Source organism: Chelon labrosus, assembly GCF_963514085.1.
Source record: "Chelon labrosus genome assembly, chromosome: 6".
Lineage (NCBI taxonomy): Eukaryota > Metazoa > Chordata > Actinopteri > Mugiliformes > Mugilidae > Chelon > Chelon labrosus.
The window spans coordinates 19,909,390-19,929,900 of NC_140342.1; the positions used below are offsets into that span (position 1 = coordinate 19,909,390).

The window sequence follows — 20,511 nt, forward strand, 5'->3', positions numbered from 1 at the left end:
TCTTTTCTATCAGCTCCTGGCAGTAATGAAAGCTGCTAGTCCATTTCAACAGTTGGATATTTTAAATATTTAAGGGAGAGATCGTAACTAATAGGTACAACTTTAACATTTCAAAGAGAGCGTCCAAATTTTAGAGTGAACATTTGGCCGCCGCCGATGTTTTTCCAGCTCATCCATCTAATCTGTCGGGAGAACCGATAGAATCTACAGTGTCACTGCCAATGCACACACCACCTGCAGTGGAAAATGTTACCTGTGTGTGTGTGAAGCTGAGCACACGCAGGCACACAGCGTGTGGTAGGCAGCTTACACACAAAAGACTCTTAAAGACTTGGTTTGACTTTTCCACGGATTCACAAGGGCAGAGAGATTTTAGATTAATTAACAAAATAGAAAAAAAAAATTGTGTCACTTGAAACGGTGTCAAAGGGATGGTGGCGCCCTAATTAATGGTCATTCTAGCCCCAGCTTTGAGTTACACAGGAGCTGCCTGTCAAACAGATAACCCTGATAGTGGAATGTCACCCGCCTCAGTCTCAAGCATGCAGGCAGCCGCTCGTGCTTGTGGATTTATCAACACAAGGACATTTTGAATTGCTTCTTTAAAAAGGGGAATGCCTTTTTAGTTTTCCCTTGTACTGTGTCTTGGACATCTTTACACAGAATGGCTGCCTCGGGCAAAAGTGACAAAGTGTCCAAATTCGAGACGTTGAAACTTTTGGAGAAATGCAGAAAGGAAAGAGACGATGCCATGCACAGAGAAAGCGTCCTCAGAGAGAAGCTCAGACAGTATGAGTCGCGGATGCGTTCAACTGAGGCTCTGAAACAGAAACTGAAGTCCCTGACAATTGACAACAAGGAGCTGAGGAGACAAGTAAAGGCTCTTCGTACTGAAATTGGACTTGAGTCCAACCCTCAGTTCAATGGAAAGACCACCAAGGATATAATCAACGACTTGCATGACAAGGAGCGAGAGTGCTTTTCCCTGGTGGAAAAGACCGGGAAGCTGAGTCTGACCATTGATGACTTGACAGCAGAATTGGCAAATGCGGTCACCTCTAAAACACTTTTGGAGGATCAAGTGCAGTCATTGCAGCAAAATCTCAAGGATATGACAAATAATCAGCGCCGACTGCTGAAGCTGTGGGAGGACAAGAAGACCCAGAGGGAGCAGCTGGCACTCCCAGCAATCACCCAGAGACCTGGACAGAAGCCATTCATTCATAAAACAGTTCAAACAGAGATGTCCATCAGTTCGTCTCAAAAGCTTCCCGTCAACGCATTTGAGACAAAGCCTTTTTCTCAGGACAATGACAGAAAGACTGTTTTGGATAAACACAGTTTTCCAAACTTTGGAAATGGCTATCATCATGACAAGAAAGCGTTCATGCAAGGGGAAACTAAAGGAATTCAGAATTGAAGGGATCCACTGACTGTCGGCCACAAATACTCTGCACAGAGAAAGAACATAAAGGAGGACACAGCAAAAAACTATTGGACTAATGTGTAATATATCTGTAAATAACAGACTAAGAGTAAAATGAGATGCAATTTCAAAGTCGTAAAGCTGATTTATGGCTTGTCTTTGTACCTTGTGTAACTTAATCTGGTAACGTTGTTGTCACAGTAGAATCTGTATAATTCAAATGTAACCTACATTTTTAGATGAACCTATAAGTAAACTATTTTTTATAAGCGTTCAGAAGTTTTAAATATATAAGTAAATATTCTATTCACACGAAGATTCATTGTCAATCCGTGCGGGTTGTGAAATGCTGGCAGCAGGCAGGAGCTTGGGCAGCCTTCAATCGGGGTCCTTCCGAGGTCCTTTGAATGCATGTGTGGCGCGATATGGGAAACTGAGTGGTAAATAGTTTGACAGCAGGAGAGCCGGGGACGTTATTATCGCCGAGTACGTTTCCATTATTCAAACAACATGTTTTCTGCGGAGCAAAGTTGTTCGTTTATCCGTAAGGTGAGTCTTGTTTTTTCTTTTTCTATATAACTTCCTCATTTAAAAAAGTAAAAAGGTGTCGCTAGCGCTAGCATGCTAACCCCCAGTCTGTTTATGCTAGCTTAACTTGTTATGTGCCGCGTATGGCCCGTTTAAGTATATATACATGTAAAAGAATTATATGTATATTCAAATTATTTTTTTAAGAGCCATCTACAGCATGAAGAAATTAACTACAATTAAGGTAAAGACGCCAAACACAAGTTGTGACGGCTAACGGTTCAGACAAAAGTAAGTTGAGTTAAACATAAATAAGGTTAGCATGACAAAATAAACTTATATTTACACATGACGCTTAATAGAAATATCTGAGGATATTTTAGTAATATATAATTTGTGTTTAAATAACATGGGGAGTCGATTAGTTCACTTGGGTACCTGGATTTTCTGAAAAGACAAATAACTTATCAAATTAATAGTCTATAGAGTAATTATTAGTTATTTTTTTATGAACATAGTCTCCTGATAGGAAAACTGATGCATACCCGTTAATATATATGCTGTATTTTCTATATGCATTTGTTGGTGCCTACTGAAGAAAAACAAAACAGCGGTATGTAGTCTGATATTAACTGTTTTAGTATAACTGTTTTAAATGAGAAGGTCTTCTCAAAGGGTTTTACAATCTGTACAGCATGGGCCCCATTATCCCATGACCCTACATCCTAACAAAGAAAAGTGCTTTCTCTTGGAAAAAAGGACTAGACCTCAGCAAGAGGAACAGACAGACCCTACATCTATTAATACCATTTAAAATATTTAATCTAAGCAAGAAGAAAGAGCTGTCACCGAGACATTAACAGTGTAAATACCTAAGGTCTAAAATGGCCAGTTAAGATTTGTTTAAGCAATAGCATATGTGAATTTGCTCTATAGTATGTCTATGATGAAAAAAGAATCGCCTAATGTAGATTTTGCATCTTTACAAGTCACAAAGGAGCGAACTGATCGTGTGTTTGTTATGTATTTAATAATAATTGCTGTGTTCAGGTGATTTGCTGGAGAGCTGCTGCCAGCATCGCATGGGCTGTTCTGTTGTTGCCACCCACCACGGCAGTTTTTGTGATCCTCAGCAAGTTCAGTCTTCTCCACCCCATCCAGACAGTATTAGGTCAGTAACCGTTTAAATTTTGTGATTTGAGCAAGAGCCGCGTTACGTTGTTGCATGAAAGTTACTGTAGATTTCTTTTTACCCCCAGAATGCCTCTCTCTGCTAATCAGCGCGAGCACCGTCTTCTCCTTCATTCTGCTGTGTGGAGTGATCATCATGGTTGGTTTCCTGAACTTGGAGTATTACACAGGTGAGGCAGGACACCTTAATAGTTGCCCAATAAACTGAGGGTATAGCCACAGTAGGGCATGTTCTTTCTGTCTCTCTTCACTTACAACTACCCCAGAAAGGCAAAGAAAAGTAGACATTTCCTTGAGGATGTTGTAGCTTTTATTTACAGCTTTTGTGTCCTTTTGTCTCCTGATTGACGTATTTCCTGGATGTTATCAATTTAAGTTACTTATCTTGACATCAGGGCTGAATTTTAAAGAAATGATTTTCGGATTCAATTCTTGATTCACTTTATTTCAGTTATTGATTTGAAAGATCTGATATCGGTTCATAAAATCCTCAGATTGCTTTTTTTTGTTAAATACAGGCCATTCCTGCACCCTCTTGTTAGAAATCTTGCTGTGGTCTCGCAAGATTTGTCCGAGATTAGTCTGTGTGTGAGAAGAAATCCAAAACACTTCAGAAGCTACACCCCTGAGAGCACGGTCATCCATAAAAGCTGATTTTAAAAATATGACGACAGAGAAGAGCTGCTCAAAAGCGAACCCATATGCAAGATGTGCCAACTAAAACTAAAATATTGTGGAAATACCACAAATCTCTGGATCCAGTGACAGAATTAGTAAAATATCTCTAATGATTCAGGAAACCAGTAGCAGTACCCAGCCCTACTTGACATACAACTGAAATTATGTAGGAGCTCTTGTCACTAATTAACTCGACATTCAGCTAAGCACTTCACTACAGCTTTAGTCGTAGCTTAGCCTTGGGAAACATGATACAGAAAATAGTTCCATTTTCCATTCATTATCAGTGTTGAGTCTGAATAATATATGCTTGTAGTCATGTGATACAGCGGTGGGAAGAGTTTCTTTTAAATAGTTTGCTCATGTTTTGTAACTTGGTTGTTCTACTGTGTCTCTTTAGTCATTCCGACTATCGCGTGCTCGAAAATTGCGCTGTTGGGTCAGCTGCTCCACCCTCGCCAGTTTGTCAGCTCCCTGGTGCACTGCATCATGGGAGTAATTGTGGCCTGGTGTTGCGCGGTCACCATCGGCTTTAGATATGAAACGCTCGGCTACCCGTGCGCGCAGAGTGATGGGTAAGCAGCTACTGTGCAAAACATACCATGTTTAGCGTCACACGCTCCACCCGTGGTCTAATCGTTTAAATGTGTCTTCATCCCAGTTATCCCCAGATGTGTCTGAATGAGTATCATCTCATCCTTCTGCTGGCGGGAGGCTTTGTTGGATTCTCTCACAGTCTGCTGGGTGTAATCCACAACATGAACTATGTCTCCTTCCACACTGTTCAGGTATGAGCTTACTCCTTTGTTTCACGAAGCTGCAAAAACCAAACATTAACTGAACTTATTGTGTGCAGAATCCATGTTAAATAAACTTCAGAAAACAAAAATACCAGCATTCACCTTTGACCTAGTTGTTGTTCACTTATTCCTCCAGCAATACAAGTACCTTCGCTTCAAGGGGTCCCTACCTTTGGTGGTGAAGTGTAGCGTCACTCAGGCACTTTACTCTGTCAGGAACTACATTGTTGTGTATTTCTTTTTGGGTAAGTGACCTCTGTGTATGAATAAAATGTCAGTAGAACAAGCTCCTCAAGGGACTGACGGTATTATTTTAACATCTGCAGGATACATACCAAAAACATGGATCTGTAGAACACTGAATCTTCATTTGAACAGGTTGGTATGATCTGTAGATTAGAAACAATTATCAAAAATGGCCGATCTCCGGACCGATGTAAAATGTGTTTGTTTGTAATCTCCCCCTCCAGCTCTGCTCAACCTCTCGACAGCATAGCCGGACTGCTGGACCTCTCCTTGCTCTATCATCTCTGGCTCAGTGCCACCTTCCTTCTCTTCACGTGGTACATGACACTGCTGCTCTTTAGGATCTTTGTCACTGAGGTACGTGCGTCAGTAAAGTTTGTCTTTAATAAATGAAGGGTTCCACTCAGATATTTTGTTTTTACCTGACTGCAATAATATCATTTTATAGTCGAGAGGACGTCTGTTTATAGACACTAGGGGGCAGCAGTCGAAGCTTTATCTTCAGATTTATGGAGAATACTTTGGTTTCATTTTGAGCAAGCATTTAAAAAAATACTTTTTGAGAGTACATCTAACAAAATTAAATATAACCCATTCTTGTGCAGGTGTACAGTTTTCCTGTGCAGTCATCTTTTACTGAAGAATCCCATCAGTGTCTTCCTAAAGTCCTAACTGACAAGCAGCCAATGATATTAAAGGTAAGAAAAACTGAAGTGTGCATTCTTTAGAGGTTGTTTTTTTTTTTTTAAACTCAATGGTAACTGTGGGTGCTGTGTCTTGTGTCTTGTCTTTCCCCAAATGTTAGTTTCTAGCTCTGCAGGACTTGGCTATGTTGTCTCAACATTCTCCATTGCGGCGCTGTGAAGTTTTCAGTCTGAGTCAGCCAGGTCTGTTGAAAAGACATCTTGACTTATATTGACACAAACCGTCACATGGCTTTTAAGGAACCTAAAACTAAAGCATTGATTTGTCTTTTTGTTTGTGTAATGAGCAGGAGGCCATCCTCACAACTGGAACGCCATCAGTAAAGAGTGTCTTTCTCTGCTGGCTGATTTGACCCAGAGACTTGTGGCCTATCATGATACTGTAGCGACCAATGGCAGGGCAAAATCACTGTCAAGTGGGAGTGAAAGGAAAACTTCATCTGAGACATCAGGTACATTTGTTGTATATGAATAGTTTATGTAAGTGAAAACATCTGGATCACTGTATGTGTGTTTATAATTACTTTTTAATTTAAAGTAACTTCAGGTACAGAAGACTTCATGAGTCCAAGGCCCACTTTTCTGATGAGAACACCAGCTTCAGTCTTTGCCCGCTCCGTTGTTGGGGGCCCCCAGAGCCCTCTGACGGCACCCTTCACTCCTGACCTGGACAGTCCTTTTGCTTCTCCTGCCCTGCGGCGTCTCACCGCTCCAGTGGACCAGTGCTCACCATGGCATGGCACAGTGCAGAGCCCAACCATCATGAGGAGAGCGCCGAAACTCTGGTCCACCTCTACAGGTGAGAGGGGAATAATGGAAGCTGTCGGGCAATTCGGATCACACAGATGTGATACGATCTAATCTACAAGTTCCCCTTCAGATTGTGGCAATAGTTTTTGGGCCATTAAATATTAAATTTCACCTTGTTTGATTTGAGTCCACATGTAGTTTTTTAACTTGTCCAATCATCTTTTATGTTGGTACAGATTCACAGACCAATGGCAGCCCTCCACCGTCCCCAGCCTCAGTTCCCAGTCCCAAGCAGGAACCCTCCAAACCAAGTTTTCTGGCTCAGTTCCTCCAGAACAGAAAAGAACAGGTACTAAAACCTCGTCACGAGGCAGATTAATAATGTATTTGTCGGTGTGTCCTACATTGCGCTTCTCGTATTAAGCTTTTCACACTTAACACTCGCCTACTCTGGGATAACGTTGTGAGTCTAAAGCAGTAGTCGGCTTCATTTGACTCTTGTAACTTTCCAAAAGCAGCAGTCCGGTGCGAGAACGGACAGAGTTCCTCCCACATTTTTTCAATTTATCTGAATCACTTTTTCCTGGCAACAGACATGTGTCTAATCTAGAGCATGGTAACAGACGTACCAAAGAAAATATTTTCCTCTGTTCTCTTGGCAGCGCATATCCACCTCCAGTCAGTGTCTTAGCCCAGACTTAAGTGTGAAAAGCGGTTATTTGTGTTCATTATTTTAGTTTTAATACCAAAACACTTCTACACTTAATTGTCCCATCCAGGTTAAAAATTTCTTGGCTAAGCGGGTGCTGATAATGTATTTGTTTAACAAGGTAAGGATGTGTGGCATGTGCATGTTATCTCCCTTTAGCTTCTCAACACTAAGGGGCTCCTGCATGCTCTTGTTTGACACAGTAGATTATTTTTTTTATATGGTTATGAAAGAATCTAACATCCTCCTCACATGCAGATATGACTAGTTTAACTCTGGGTCTAATGGTGCTGGCATTACTAATCCTCTCCCTTCATCTAGTTGTTGGAATGAGTCTTACTATAAAAAAAAACAAAAATGATTATTTGTGTCAATCAGATGCTCAAAAAAGTTTTGTTTGCACTACTTCCTTCATGTAGAAGCTAGTTGGGCTAGTATGCTTTGCTTTCTGAGGTCCTACCTGCACGCTGTAGTGTAGTCTCACTGATTCACTACCAACTAACCACTTCCTAATCCGTCGTCTTGAATCTGCTTTTAAAAAAATTAAAAGAGAACTACTTCTAACTAACCTTGTGTCCTTCAGCTTCCAGAAGCCTCCAGTCAGGCTCTGTTTGCCGACAGCCAGGCTCACATCTGGGCGTTGGAAGGTAGGAGGAGATAATGACTGCCTTCATTTGATTTGGATGAAACCCCGTGATGCAACGTGCTCATTATTTTTCCTCGATCTCCCCCCGACTCAGGGCTGTCGTACCTCGTTCAAGCCTCATTCTCAGAAGACCAGTTTGGGGTCGTGCAGACGGCTTTACCCAGTATTCTCAACTCCATGCTTGTTTTACAAGAGGTAACACACTGACTTGGTGATTAATATAGCTGATGGGAACATCAACATTTTCTCTGACATGTTATAAAAATAGACGCTATGTGATCAAACGACAGTACAGTATCTTACCTCCCACCACCACCACCGTTTCTGTAAACGTTAGCGAACAGCTCGGGATCTCCCCTTCACTTATGTGGTCAATAATACCTCAGATACCTTTAGATGTGTTTTTCGGTTGTGAATGATCTCATTTGAAGGAAGCATACGGTGTAGTGTGTCTGGTGTGTACTGGTGCAATAATAACTTGAAATTCAAAGTATGATAAATAAGTGTAGGTGTTGTACCTTGCGGTCAGTGCTATAAAATGTCTGTGCAATGATGTAAGAAGTGTCAAAAGAAACTATTTGACTTGCCAGACAGTCTTAAACTTTGTACCATGGAAACAGGGCAGCATAGTGGTGTGGTAGTTAGACTGGGTGCATCCCGCCTCTCGCCCCCCTGAGACCCTCCAGAGGAGAAGCAGTTACAGAAAATGAGTGAATGATTGAAAACAAAAAGTCAACACTTGCTTGTGTCTGCTGTTTATGATGCAGATGCAGGTTTGAGGTTGATCAAATTTGAATTTACAGTCTTTGAAATGAAAACGACCCATCAGAGAGAACCATTTCTGCAGAACCATGCAGCGTAGATTTCCTTTCAGCAGGTTTCTCCTGACGCTGCAGCGTAGATGCGGATGCTTTAAATCGCACGCACACTAACGACACCCGTGTCCCCCTCGCGCTCAGGCTGTAGATCGACACTTCAAGCTGCCCCACGCCTCCAGCAAGCCCGTCAGGTCCACGAGCAGCATGGGAGACTCGACATACAAGACGCTGCGCTTTGCTCTCAGGGCCACACTCAAGACGGCCATCTACAGGATAACAACCACTTTTGGAGATCACTTAAAGTAAGACTGCCTGGGTTTAAATGTCAGAATCTTATTTTGTTTTATGATTATAAACCAACGTTACTAACGCTTGGTGTTTTCGTGTCATCCTCAGCGCTGTTCAGATGTCTGCGGAGCACCGGAAAAGATTGCAGCAGTTTCTGGAGTACAAGGAATAACCAAGTTGACTCTTTCAGACTCTTTATCAGATCGTGTGTGTGAGCACTTAAGTGAAGCAACAGTGCCTCTTTTTTAATATTTATGTCTGCACTATGTTGTTGCAAGCTAGACTATGTCTTCCGCATACATGAGGCGGGAGCAGGAGATCAAACTGACGGACTGAAGGTGGCTAGACAACGCTTACCTGTTGTGTTTGGGAGATATAAACTAGCTCACTGTGTGATCAGCTCATCCCAAAAGATTTGTTTCATTCTTGTACGAGGAAAAAGTCGGATCAAATGGTGATATTTTGTCAATGGGACGAGTTGTAAAGGGCTAATTGTGCTGCATTTTCTACAGGTTTTCTATTTCAAATGCTGTCCTCTTAACTTTGTGCATTAGATATGACGAGTGAGAGAAATAGATCTCTTCAGTTTCACTGGCGTTTGAAAACGTCTTCTGGTTTTGTTCTAAACACCAGGCTGGAGAACCGGTTTTACATCTGTGTTCAGCAGCTGGGTAAATGATCAGATTTCCACATTTGATACCTACGTTTTGTTGATGTTTCAGTTTGTTTTTTTTGTTTGTTTGGAATGAGTGCGTCACGTCAGATCAGGGATCACGTGTGGGTAAATGTTTGCGGCGTGAGTTCCCGCTCAAAGACCGGTTGAATAAAAACATGTAAAGAGAATTTCCAGCGTATTTGTTTTTACACACGGTCAATAAATGATGATTATGTCACGTGTCATGATGACAAATCTGGAACTGCTTGCTGAGATAAACGTGTTTTACTGCACGTAAACCAGAGTCACATAAAGGTCTGTGTGGTGAATCGCAATTAATCAACAATGCTCCAAATATAAATGACCTCATACACTGCAGACATTTACAGCTACACATGGAATGAGGAAGTGTGTTGCCATCACAACAAAGGGCCTTTATTTGTAGCAGCAGCAGCGGACTTTCTGACGTCTCGTTAGGAGACAGCACAGTGTACCAGTAGTAATAAAGACAACTGCATTATGTCCAAGTGTGACTTTCCTACTGTTACAAGTACCATACTGCTTATTTAATTTACACATCCCATAGACATTTGTACATACACTGCCTGGCCCCCCAAAAAAAGTCACCACCTGGATTTAACTAAGCAAATGGGTACGAGCCTCCTATTGGATAATTACTGCATGGGTGATTATCTTTCAGGTGGCAACAAGTTATTTAACCCCAACTGATGCAATGAGTAGCTTCTCATTTCTTAAACAACCACGTTGAAAGACACATCCTGTGGTTGTGGAAAAGATGTTAGTCTGTTTGAGAAGGGTCAAATCATTGGCATGCATCAAGCAGAGAAAACATCTAAGGAGATTGAAGGAACTACTAAAACTGGGTTAAGAACTGTCCAACATATTATTAAAAACTGGAAGGATGGTCGGGAACCATCATCCTAAACGTTTGGTGAAATCAAACTGCAGAAAAACAACAGTAGAACTCAGGGCTATGTTTAATAGAGCATTTCCACACATATAATGTGAAGGGAACTCAAGGGATTGGGACTGAACAGCTGTGTAGCCTTAAGAAAACCACTAATCAGTGAGGCTAACTGGAAAAAAAGGCTTCAATTTGCTAGGGAGCATAAAGATTGGACTCTGGAGTGATGGGAGAAGGTCAAGTGGCCTGATGATTCCAGATTTACCCTGTTCCAGAGTGATGGGGGCATCAGGGTAAGAAGAGAGGCAGATGAAGTGATGCACCCATCATGCCTAGTGTCTACTGTACAAGCCTGTGGGGGCAGTGCTATGATCTGGGGTTGCTGCAGTTGCTCAGGTCTAGGTTCAGCAACATTATGTTGCCCAAAGAATGAGGTCAGCTGACTACCTGAATATACTGAATGACCAGGTTATTCCATCAATGGATGTTTTTTCTTCCCTGATGTTCACGGGCATATTCCAAGATGACAATGTCAGGATTCATGGGGCTCAGATTGCGAAAGAGTGGTTCAGGGAGCATGAGACATCATTTTCACACATGGATTGGCCACCACAGAGTCCAGACCTTAACCCCATTGAGAATCTTTGGGATGTGCTGGAGAAGGCAGTGGTCAGACTCTCACATCATTAAGATAAGATCTTGGTGAAGAATTAATGCAACACCGGATGGAAATAAACCTTGTGGCATTGCAGAAGCTTATCAAGACAAAGCCACAGAGAATGTGTGCTGTAATCAAAGCTGAAGGCTGTCAAATGAAATGTATGTATCTTGCACACATCTAGAGGTTTAAGTGCTTTCAGAACCTTATATTGATCTTATCCTGCAGAGAATATATGCATGTCTCTGGCAGCCAGAGTGAAGCAGTTAAATAATTCACACGAATACAAGAGAATGAGACCAAAGAACAATCACGTCAAGAGCACTGTCTTTTTGTTTATTGCACGAATTATACATATTTCCAACTGAACTGGTAGAACGCAACATTAGGCTGTGATGGGGGGGAGAAAAGAAAGGATTGTTCATCAAATGCCTCATTATGTTTACAAGATGTCAAAAATATCCATTGTGAAAATCTGGATAGAACGGTACCAAATTATAGATGAAGATCCAGAAAAGAAACACTGATTTTATTTCCATTTTCTTCTTGAACCAGAAAAAGAATCAGTTAATACTTGAAATGACAGCGGTTCTGTTCATAACAGAGAGGTGTCACAAAAGGAAAGACCAAACAAAAATGGTCAAGACTTTTTTTTTTTCTCCTCTGGATTTAAAAGTACTTTGTCCTCATATAGAATATAAACCTCTGCATCAATACCAATCAAATGTTTTGATGTATTTTTTCTTTTTTTTTTTTTTTCTTTTTTTGGAAGTCAAACAGCATTTGCTAAAGTTTTTTTTTTTGTTTTTTTTTTACAGTTTTAATATATATTTATATATGTACATATAAATTCAACTAACTACAGTTCTCATAGAAAATGAGAAAAGCTGGACTTTATCGCTCTCAACACAACAAATGACTGGCAAGCATATTGACCCCGCCGCTCCCCCACGTCCTCATCTTTGAAACCAACGACCATGCAGCAGCGCCGGCTGCTTCAAGACCCGACCTGGATCAAGTGTCTGAAAAATGTTAATTCACACAGATTTGAGACATCTGGCTTCGCTGGAGGATTTTAAAAGGAGAAGTTAAACATCTGGATTAGTTTGCTTTGTCGTGCAGCAGGACTACTTTTGGGAGTGAAATGTTATGGTAAGTTAGCTATAGTCAACACAAAGACCTGCAATAAGGAGGGAGTACAGATAACTTGGTACAAAATCAACATGTTAAACGCCTTTTGTTTAATCCATACATCCAGGACCTGGAGTTTCAGCTGGTTGCTGGGCAACTACTGCGGACATTTTTGAACGGATTAAACAAATAACATCAAATGTGTAAAATTAAGAACTTTTCGAGTGATGCCTGGTGAATATTCTGACTGAACGAACCCTTTTCTCATAATTAGAGACTCAACAAAACGTGAATATCCCAAAATGTAGGACAATTCCTTCAAGGAACCACATAAGCAAATCTAAAGTGGCTCACAGGCAGTAATTCAATTGATCCAGGTCGGTTCTGCCTCTTTATAAATTACAGCGTCCCAAACAGAGCCCCCCGAAATCAGTCCTTCTTTCCTATACACATGCTGAGTGAACATCTACACCTTTCCGTTTTCATGTTCACCAAGAGGTGAACTGAAGGTATCCTGTCAAAGATGAGTCTCAATGTGGAGTGAGGGAGGATGAGGAAGAAGGAGACGAGGAAAGGATGGTGGAAGCGAAGGAGACCACCTCTCCTCGGTCAAAAAACGCTTAAGTGCAAATTGTCCCTCCCACTCAAAAAAAAAACCAACAAAAACACAATGCAATTTCATTGTGGATTCTCCTGTGAGACAGCGCCCCCCCCCCCCCCCCAATAAAACAACAACACACTCAGTGCACATTTTGTCTGTGTCTCAAACTGAAGCATCCCTGATTCAAAGTGCACTCAGTAGTGACGGGGGGGAGGCGATGGAAAGAGGAGGGGAGGGAGTGGCTGAGGGAAGCATGTCGAATGAGCGCAGCATGTGGAGATTCAGGAGCAAACATGCGATAAATGAAACTAGCTGCTCTAGCTCACAGCCCAAAAAAAACATGAAATAAATCGGTGAGAGACTGGGGCAACACAGTGACGGGCAACGGGCTTTCCCTCTCAAACGAAGTCGCGTTTAGGGGATGGTTTGAGGGGACGAGCCTACGCCCTTCGTCCCTGCTGAATCCCCTCTTCATCAGAAGCTCCAGAGTAAGAGGTGTGTTACTAAGAGAGTGTGGGTTCGTGTGCTGGTGATGTGTAGCTCACTACAGGTTTACCTAAAGTTGGAGGTGCTTGTTGCCATACACGCACAGTTCTGGGGCTACACAGACCATGTAGATAATGTATGGACAAGCGGGCAGGGGCCTCCAAGTGGTTTATAGGGATGTAAGCACTCGCTAAATCTCGTCGTACAATTCTCAAAAAAAGGTGTACGCAGTCTGTGGTTTGGACACTCGTGACTGCTGGGACACCAGATGTTAAGAAGCATCTGTGTCTCTCTGCTTCAACAGTATGTTTAAGTACGTGTGTGTTTATCTGTATTCGTATGTGTGTAAACAAACAAACAAACAAAAAAAACCAAGTCTGTAGCTCAACTGTGTTTGAGTGTGCCAATAGTGCTTGCCTAGGTGCATCAATTCAAGGGCAATAAAGTGTGTGTGTGTGTGTGTCTAAGTGTATGTGTGAGTGCGAGTTTGTATGTGAGGCTCAAGACGACATGCACTGGACGTGGTCCGGACCTCCTTCCTCTTCGTCAGAGGAATCTGGAGAGCTCCAGGACTCGTCTGTGTCTGCATCTGCGCCCTCACGGCGGGCCTGCATCGAGGCAGGGAAGAGGAGTTCGGATTAGACTGCGGCGAATTCAAACATCTCGCTAACCCAGTGCTTTAAAACCTGCACATTTTAAGACTGATTGGCCGAGAGCTCACCCTTGGGGGTCGTCTGTTCCTCATGTGTCTCATCAAAAACCACAGCAGCTGGGTGTCGTACTGGTCGCCGTGGCGCACGCTGTCCTCATCGCGCTCCCGCTTGTTTTTCTTCATCACCTTGACCAGCACAACAAATTGTTTCTTTTAGTTATGGATGTAAAAATATCTCCCTGAACTAAACATGATCTCCATCACATATTCAACACGGTCCTAACATCTGAATCTGAACTGATTTCTAAAATTTCACTTTGCAGAAACTGGACAGGAGATACACAACTTTAGATGTGTATCTGCTATGTACACATTTACTACAGTGCAGGGGTACAGTGGCACGGTCTGCAAAGTTTTGGAGCTTGGTACATGGCTTTGCTTGGGTATATTCACCTTCACTTTCAAATGAATAGTTCAGAAAAAGTTAAACTGGGTTTGTTTAATACCCGTTTGTAAAAGCTGTTATTTCTCAGTGAAACCAATAAGTAAAATGGCAAACAATAAACCATTTGGTCTTGTTATAGTACAGGAAGCTTGGGTACTCTAGGTAATGATGGGTGAGTTCCATTAAGTGTCTCTCTAATGCAGGACAATGAACCAGCATGCACAAAAGCAGCAACTCTCCAAAGTGAAATGCAGCCATCATTTCCCTAAGGTTTTCCTAGTATGAGAAGTTTAAACGTCTATAGAACATGAAACATTACCTCTTTTAGACCCTTGAGTCCTGTGGGGGCCTCAGCTGTGGGGGCCCACAGTTTGATGTCATGGTCCAGCCCACTGGTGGCCATACCTGGCAGATGGGGATGTGGCTCCAGACAGTTCACCTGTAGATGGCGATTGCAGACATGTCATAAATCTAATACATAAACTAAGGAACAGTTCCAGTATGAAAAATAACAAAACACACATTGTACTTCTCCCTGTCTGACTCACCACTCCTCCTCTGTCTCCCTCCATGAACTGTACGATGCGAGCAGAGTGCTTGTCCCACAGGTAGATGTGTCCACAGTCGCTCCCGCTGACCACAAACTCGCTGCATGGCCCGTAGAAGTTCACCCCTTTCACTGTGAATAACAGTTGATGAAGGAAGTGGATTGTTGTTTGTCAACCACACAGTACTTTCCACAATCCGTCACCTTTATATTTATACATGCAAAGGTCACAGCAATTTAACACCTGTAGCATTGTTGCGGTGTCCCTTGTATCTCCTGCGATAGTCCGCCCCGTCACTGTGGTTGGAGTCAAACAGGTAGATGTCTTCATCATTGTAACTAGCCAGGAGCTCTGTTGTTGACACAAAGAATAAAACGTCCTTTTGTTTAATTTCCAATGCAGAAGTGGGACTTTTGACCGTACACAGATCGGCCATAAAGTTGCTAAACCTGACCTCAGTGGTGTTCTGCAAAGATAAGAGCACACTGAATATATTTATTCAGCGAGAATAGACCTAGTTCTATTTGACTGTCACTGATATTGCACGGTGGTTGCATCAGGGGGCAACAAAGGAAAGAAGTTAGGGAATTTTAAGATAATGATTCAAGCTAAGCACCAAGTGCAGACCTCATTATTTCCAATAAATATTTCTAGAACAAGTTCATAGCAGGATGAACAATGATGCAAGAAAAAATAGTAGTAGTTTTTAATGTGTGAGCCGCTTTACCTGTGCCGTCGTGACTGTACACAAGGCAGGTTATGTTGGTCTTCGACTCACTGGATACCAGATGTGAAGGACAAAACTTTTTCAATACACCGTTGTCATCACTGTCGTTGATCTTCCTCTGGTCATAGATCCTAAAGAGAGTGAGAAAAAGAAACCATGTTAAGAGAGAGAGAGAAAAAAGTGATTATTTTCACACACATATGAATTATTAAAGAAATAAACAGCACTGGAACTACAATCTGGTTCCTACCTCACATACTGATCTCTCCCGCCAACAGCAAACTGGTGTGTATTTGCTGGGTTGACAAAGATGGTGTACAGCCCAACTTTTTTATCACACTCCTTTACGACCACCAGTTTACTTGTAACAAGACACAAAGATAAAAAGCAAGTATTAGTTACAGCAAACTAAAAAAAATGATCAGAATCAGAGGTAAAGTGCATTGCAAAGAAGAACATTATTTACAAGTGGACATTTAAACTTGCGCTCATGGTATCACTCACTTGGCAGGACGGTCTAGACGCAGGTCAATGTCAAACACCACCGCGTCCTCTCCAGCAGACAGAAAGGAGCAGGGCGAGTCTGGATCCAGGGCCAGCTGAAATACAAAACACAACAAACCAACCAACCCCATACATATTGATTAGAGGCTGAACCAGACCAATCGGCCTATCTGAAATCTGTGACACAAACGCTCACCTTGTGTGCTGCCCCTTTATGCTGCGCTACCCGCTTTGTGTTCTTGCAGCGCTGCGTGGCAGAAAGCTCGGCCACTCTGATCTGACCGTCGCGAGCACACATGGCCAGGGTGGAGTCTCCACTGTGAGGCAGGAACTTTGCCTGTGTGAATTAAGATTCGCTTTAGATAAGTCAATTCAATATGTGTTCACTCTTATCGTGTTTTTCTACCGATTAATATTAAATATCCATTGACCCTTATCAGTAAGTCACAGCTTCGTTTTATTTGCCTACAGCTATCTTATTCTTATTATTAAACAACTCTTTTATGTATATGATTTTCTAAAAGACAAGCAGGAAAATGCTTTTCCTGTTGCTGTTTGTATTCCTTTCTGGTAATTAATTGAAAAAAAAAATTAAAAAGGGATTTGCTGATAATGAAAATAATCATCAGTCGTAGGCCTGATGTTTTCCCCTCACCTGAAACACATTGCTCTTGTGTCCGCTGTCAAACTCCAGCTCAGCACGGCGGATGGCCCAGTCCCAGATCACCACTTTGAGGTCGTCGCTGCCTGATGCCAGACGTGTGCCTGAGGGGTTGAAGTGCAACGTGTTGACGCAGCCTGTATGCCTCTCCAAGCGGCCCTGGAGCTCCAGCCGCTGCACGAGACCGCGGGACCCGCACACGCGCCTCACAAACTGGTGCGAGTCCCTGCCGATCTCCCTGGAGCGCAACGAGGGCACCGCGCGCCATCCGGGGCCACGCATGTCGCGGAGCTCTGCTCCCAACCACGCCTCCATAGCCTCGTCGTCGTCTTCATCATCCTTCTGTTCTTCTTCTTCGTCCTCATCGTCGTCGTCATCTGAGCTGGAGGAGTGGTTGGTGTCACGTCTGTTCCTCTTTCTAGCAGCCCTCTTCCCACCATCTTTCTCCTTTGCCCCCTCTCGCCTGCCCCCCTCACTCTCCCTCTCGCCGTCCTCAGTCAGGGAGTAGAGGCCGCTGCCGTCCATGCTGTCAGTGTCTTCGTCCTCCTCTCCCTCTCTGTTTGCCCCCGTCTCTCCCTCCACGTCTGGCATAGGTTTATCTCCAGATGCTTCTGCTTTTTCCTTGGGAGCTACAGAAATAGAGGAGGCCAGGATGAGGTTAAGCCAACACCGTCTCACTGGGAGACTCACCAAAAGGTGCACGTCTGCTGCTGCTGCTGCAACAACTTCTACAGCAAAAGTGTTTAAAATTCAATCATAAAATCGAGCAAAGTTTCTACCATAATAAATACGGCTTTATTTCTTGTGGTTAAACTACAAGTGCAGTGGTACCATCTTGAGAGGAAGACTGTCCGTCTTTGCTTCCAGAGGCATCCCCCTCTTTGTGTTGATCTTCTCCGGGCTCCTTTTCTTCAGAGCCACCTAGTAAAACAAAACACCTCCTCTGATTAACTCTCAGCAAAAAAAACAAAAAAAACAAAAAAAAAAACTGTTAAGTTCAGTATAAATAGTCAGTTATTTCCTAGCTCTGATCCTTTACCGTTAAGCACAGTGGATTTGCCGTCAGCCTCAGCCATTCTGTCTCCTTTGTCCTGCGTCGACCCGAGGTAGAACCTTTGAGTGTCACACACACAAAAACAACACCAAGTTTGCTGATTAGCCAAACTGCCAAGTGTGTAAACTCACATTAGACAGCTGTTGTGCTAATATAAACCGACATCACAGCCTGCACTCGATGAACTCCTGTCAACTACCGACTCCGCACCAGTGTGCCGTGGAGACACAAGTTACCTGTTAGCCTCGTAGCTCCCAAACTAACGGCCAGGCTAATTTTAGCAGCAAGACACTGCGACATGTAACCATATAAACAAACTAACACGCTCGCTAGCCGACCCACAGGCCTGACTAATACCGTGTTTTGCTTGCTTTGTGAGGTTCAACAGTGCATTGTCCTCTTGTAAACTGCGACTGCTCCAACTACCTGACAATGTTGTTATAACGCGAGCTAATGCTACCTAGCTTGTGCGGAGCTATCAAATATCGAAACTAAAATACAGCACGGTTTTGCTAAACAACCAATCAGCTGGTTGTCCAAAAAAAAAAAAAAAAGCGAGCTAGCATTGCCTCTACTCGCTAACTAGCATGGCTAGCGTTACCTCTACTCGAAGGCCCGACGAGGCGTACTTCTTAGTTTAGTCCTAATCTTTACAGCAGAATTATTTTCTCCGCCTCACTGCTGTGCAGCTGAGCTAAGTGCCTCGACTAGGAAGTCTCTGGCGGAAAACACACGACATTAGGAATGCCCGCATAAAGCTTTTTTTGTAGAAGTCGTGGTATAATGCGAGCAAGCTGCGTTGACACAAGGTTGACTGCTCTGTTTATGTTTTGACGGTTCAGCTTCTTTTTTTTTTTGTGCGTGTGCTTCCATTTCCGGTGTCGTGCTCGCTTGTTTTTTTCAAACCGGAAGTGTGCAAATAAGAGCCGCTAGGTTAATAATAATAATAATAATAATAATAATAATAATAATAATAATAATTCCATATTAATACTGATTTTAAGTCAAAGTCAACTTTATTGTCAATTCTGACATTTGCAACACATACATAGGTGCAACAACTTAAACATAAAATGTACAAATCTGAGATTAAAGAATAAATAAATAAATAAATAAATAAATATATAAAAAATTAATATATATATATATATATAAAAAATAGGATAAAAACTAAGGCACATGACAAATTGACATAAAGTGGGTGATGCAACCCCTGAGTTTCGGTAGGTGCGAAATAAGGGATGAAATGAGTCAATAAATAATATACAATATAAATGTCACAGATGAAGTGTTAAAGGCAATGTAATGTACAGAGAGCAGTCCGGGGTCAGAGTCCTTAGTTAGTGTGTGGAGGGAGCAGAAAAGGGAGATGGGGCAGAGCAGGTAGAGATTAAATGTACTTCATTAAATAAAATGAACTGATGGGACCCTCCTCCCAGTGATTTAATGGCGCAATATTAAAACCACTCACAGGATAAGTAAGTAACGTTGAGCATCTTGTGACAATACACCGTTCTGCTGGGAAACTTTTGGACCTTGGCATTTATTGTTGTAGATGTTACTTAGACATGTACCACCCACCTCGACCAGACCAGGCACCCCCACCCCATAGCAATGACACTCCTTGATGGCAGCAGCCATCCCCAGCAGGATGCAGCCTGACACAGGCACACACACACAAACGCTTTAGGAACAACTCAAAAAAACAAGAACAGCACAAGGTGTTGACTAGATCCCAAACTGATCAGGTATCTGTGGGATGATCCGCAGAGGCCCCTCCTCTCAACCCATAGGACCCAAAGCCCCCCACTAACAACATCCTGTTGCCAAACACCACAGGACACCCTCAGAAGGCCCATGTCCATTCTCTGATTAGGTAGATGGTCGTAATGTTATGCCTGATCGGTGCATATTAGCATTATGCATAATGTCTCAGAAATTGGTGGCCATGCTTTACAATAATCTATGAAATTTAGAAGCACAAAACCAAATAAAAAATATTTCAAAATTAGCTTTTGACACTGCTGTATTATGATAAGGAAATAAAGCTGAACTCATGTCATTCAACACCACACAATGTATAAATCACTGTACGTGACTCTCTGGGGGTTTGAAGACTTTCCTCAATCATAGGTATTTTCTTCCAGTACGACAAACCTTCTATCATAAAGTAGTCGAGATATGACTGTTGAATTTGACCCTTTGACTAATCTGTGAATTATATGATTTCCTGCATATTTTCAGGGAGATCATCTGAGACCCTACATAACCAGACAGGTGCCCTTATTTTCATGGTGTTATCCAATTTAAATAATAATATTAATAATGATCAAAGCTCAAGACACCAAGTTCACAAGCTGAAGCTCATCAGCCCGATCAGTGAAACATCTGGCTCCCTCACTTCGGATGAAACATGGTGGGATCCCTTAGCTTCCTTCCTGTGTTTATGTTACGGGCTCGGGGCACTGATCTACAGAGTCTCTTGATATTTTTCTATATATGTAGACTTATTTGAAACATAGAGGGAGCCTGGCTTCCTATGCATGCATACGCATCACAAAGACCCGAGATTACAGTTTGTTTATAATCCACATGGAATGTCAGCTGTGAATGAACAGGCTACCCCTGAGGAAACTGATTACTCTGTAGGACGTGCAGTTGCTCTTGGAATAAATGGTTC

At 42.4% G+C, this 20,511-nt stretch overlaps 3 protein-coding genes across 5 annotated transcripts; 2 read left to right on the plus strand and 1 right to left on the minus strand.

Annotated features, from left to right (window-relative positions):
• The first annotated feature begins 26 nt into the window (after positions 1–26).
• Positions 27–1,647, plus strand: LOC311489652 (uncharacterized protein). Its single transcript, XM_084546831.1, has one exon. It carries the CDS (start codon positions 665–667, stop codon positions 1,418–1,420), a length of 756 nt encoding a protein of 251 aa, XP_084402957.1. The 5' UTR covers positions 27–664; the 3' UTR covers positions 1,421–1,647.
• A 177-nt stretch (positions 1,648–1,824) lies between these two features.
• Positions 1,825–9,987, plus strand: ndc1 (NDC1 transmembrane nucleoporin). Of its 2 annotated transcripts, XM_084546826.1 has the most exons (18): positions 1,825–1,975; positions 3,005–3,125; positions 3,214–3,315; positions 4,224–4,398; positions 4,485–4,611; positions 4,760–4,868; positions 4,950–5,001; positions 5,094–5,226; positions 5,475–5,567; positions 5,675–5,756; positions 5,864–6,025; positions 6,112–6,372; positions 6,560–6,672; positions 7,103–7,153; positions 7,616–7,679; positions 7,773–7,873; positions 8,638–8,798; positions 8,893–9,987. In XM_084546826.1, exons 1-18 carry the CDS (start codon positions 1,937–1,939, stop codon positions 8,954–8,956), a joined length of 2,010 nt encoding a protein of 669 aa, XP_084402952.1. In that variant the 5' UTR covers positions 1,825–1,936; the 3' UTR covers positions 8,957–9,987. The 2 variants fall into 2 exon arrangements, with proteins under 2 accessions (XP_084402952.1, XP_084402953.1); XM_084546827.1 differs by lacking the exon at positions 7,103–7,153.
• Positions 9,988–11,337: 1,350 nt separating this feature from the next.
• dcaf8 (DDB1 and CUL4 associated factor 8) lies at positions 11,338–18,682 on the minus strand. Of its 2 annotated transcripts, XM_084547096.1 has the most exons (13): positions 18,433–18,682; positions 17,817–17,890; positions 17,609–17,698; positions 16,772–17,406; positions 16,313–16,453; positions 16,117–16,211; positions 15,863–15,973; positions 15,613–15,743; positions 15,129–15,236; positions 14,886–15,016; positions 14,657–14,776; positions 13,962–14,078; positions 11,338–13,848 (listed from the first exon to the last, which is right to left on the minus strand). In XM_084547096.1, the coding sequence occupies exons 2-13, from the start codon at positions 17,851–17,853 to the stop codon at positions 13,741–13,743; spliced, it is 1,824 nt and encodes a 607-aa protein (XP_084403222.1). In that variant the 5' UTR covers positions 17,854–17,890; positions 18,433–18,682; the 3' UTR covers positions 11,338–13,740. The 2 variants fall into 2 exon arrangements, with proteins under 2 accessions (XP_084403222.1, XP_084403223.1); XM_084547097.1 differs by lacking the exon at positions 18,433–18,682 and having other exon boundaries at positions 17,817–18,373.
• Between the last annotated feature and the right edge of the window lie 1,829 nt (positions 18,683–20,511).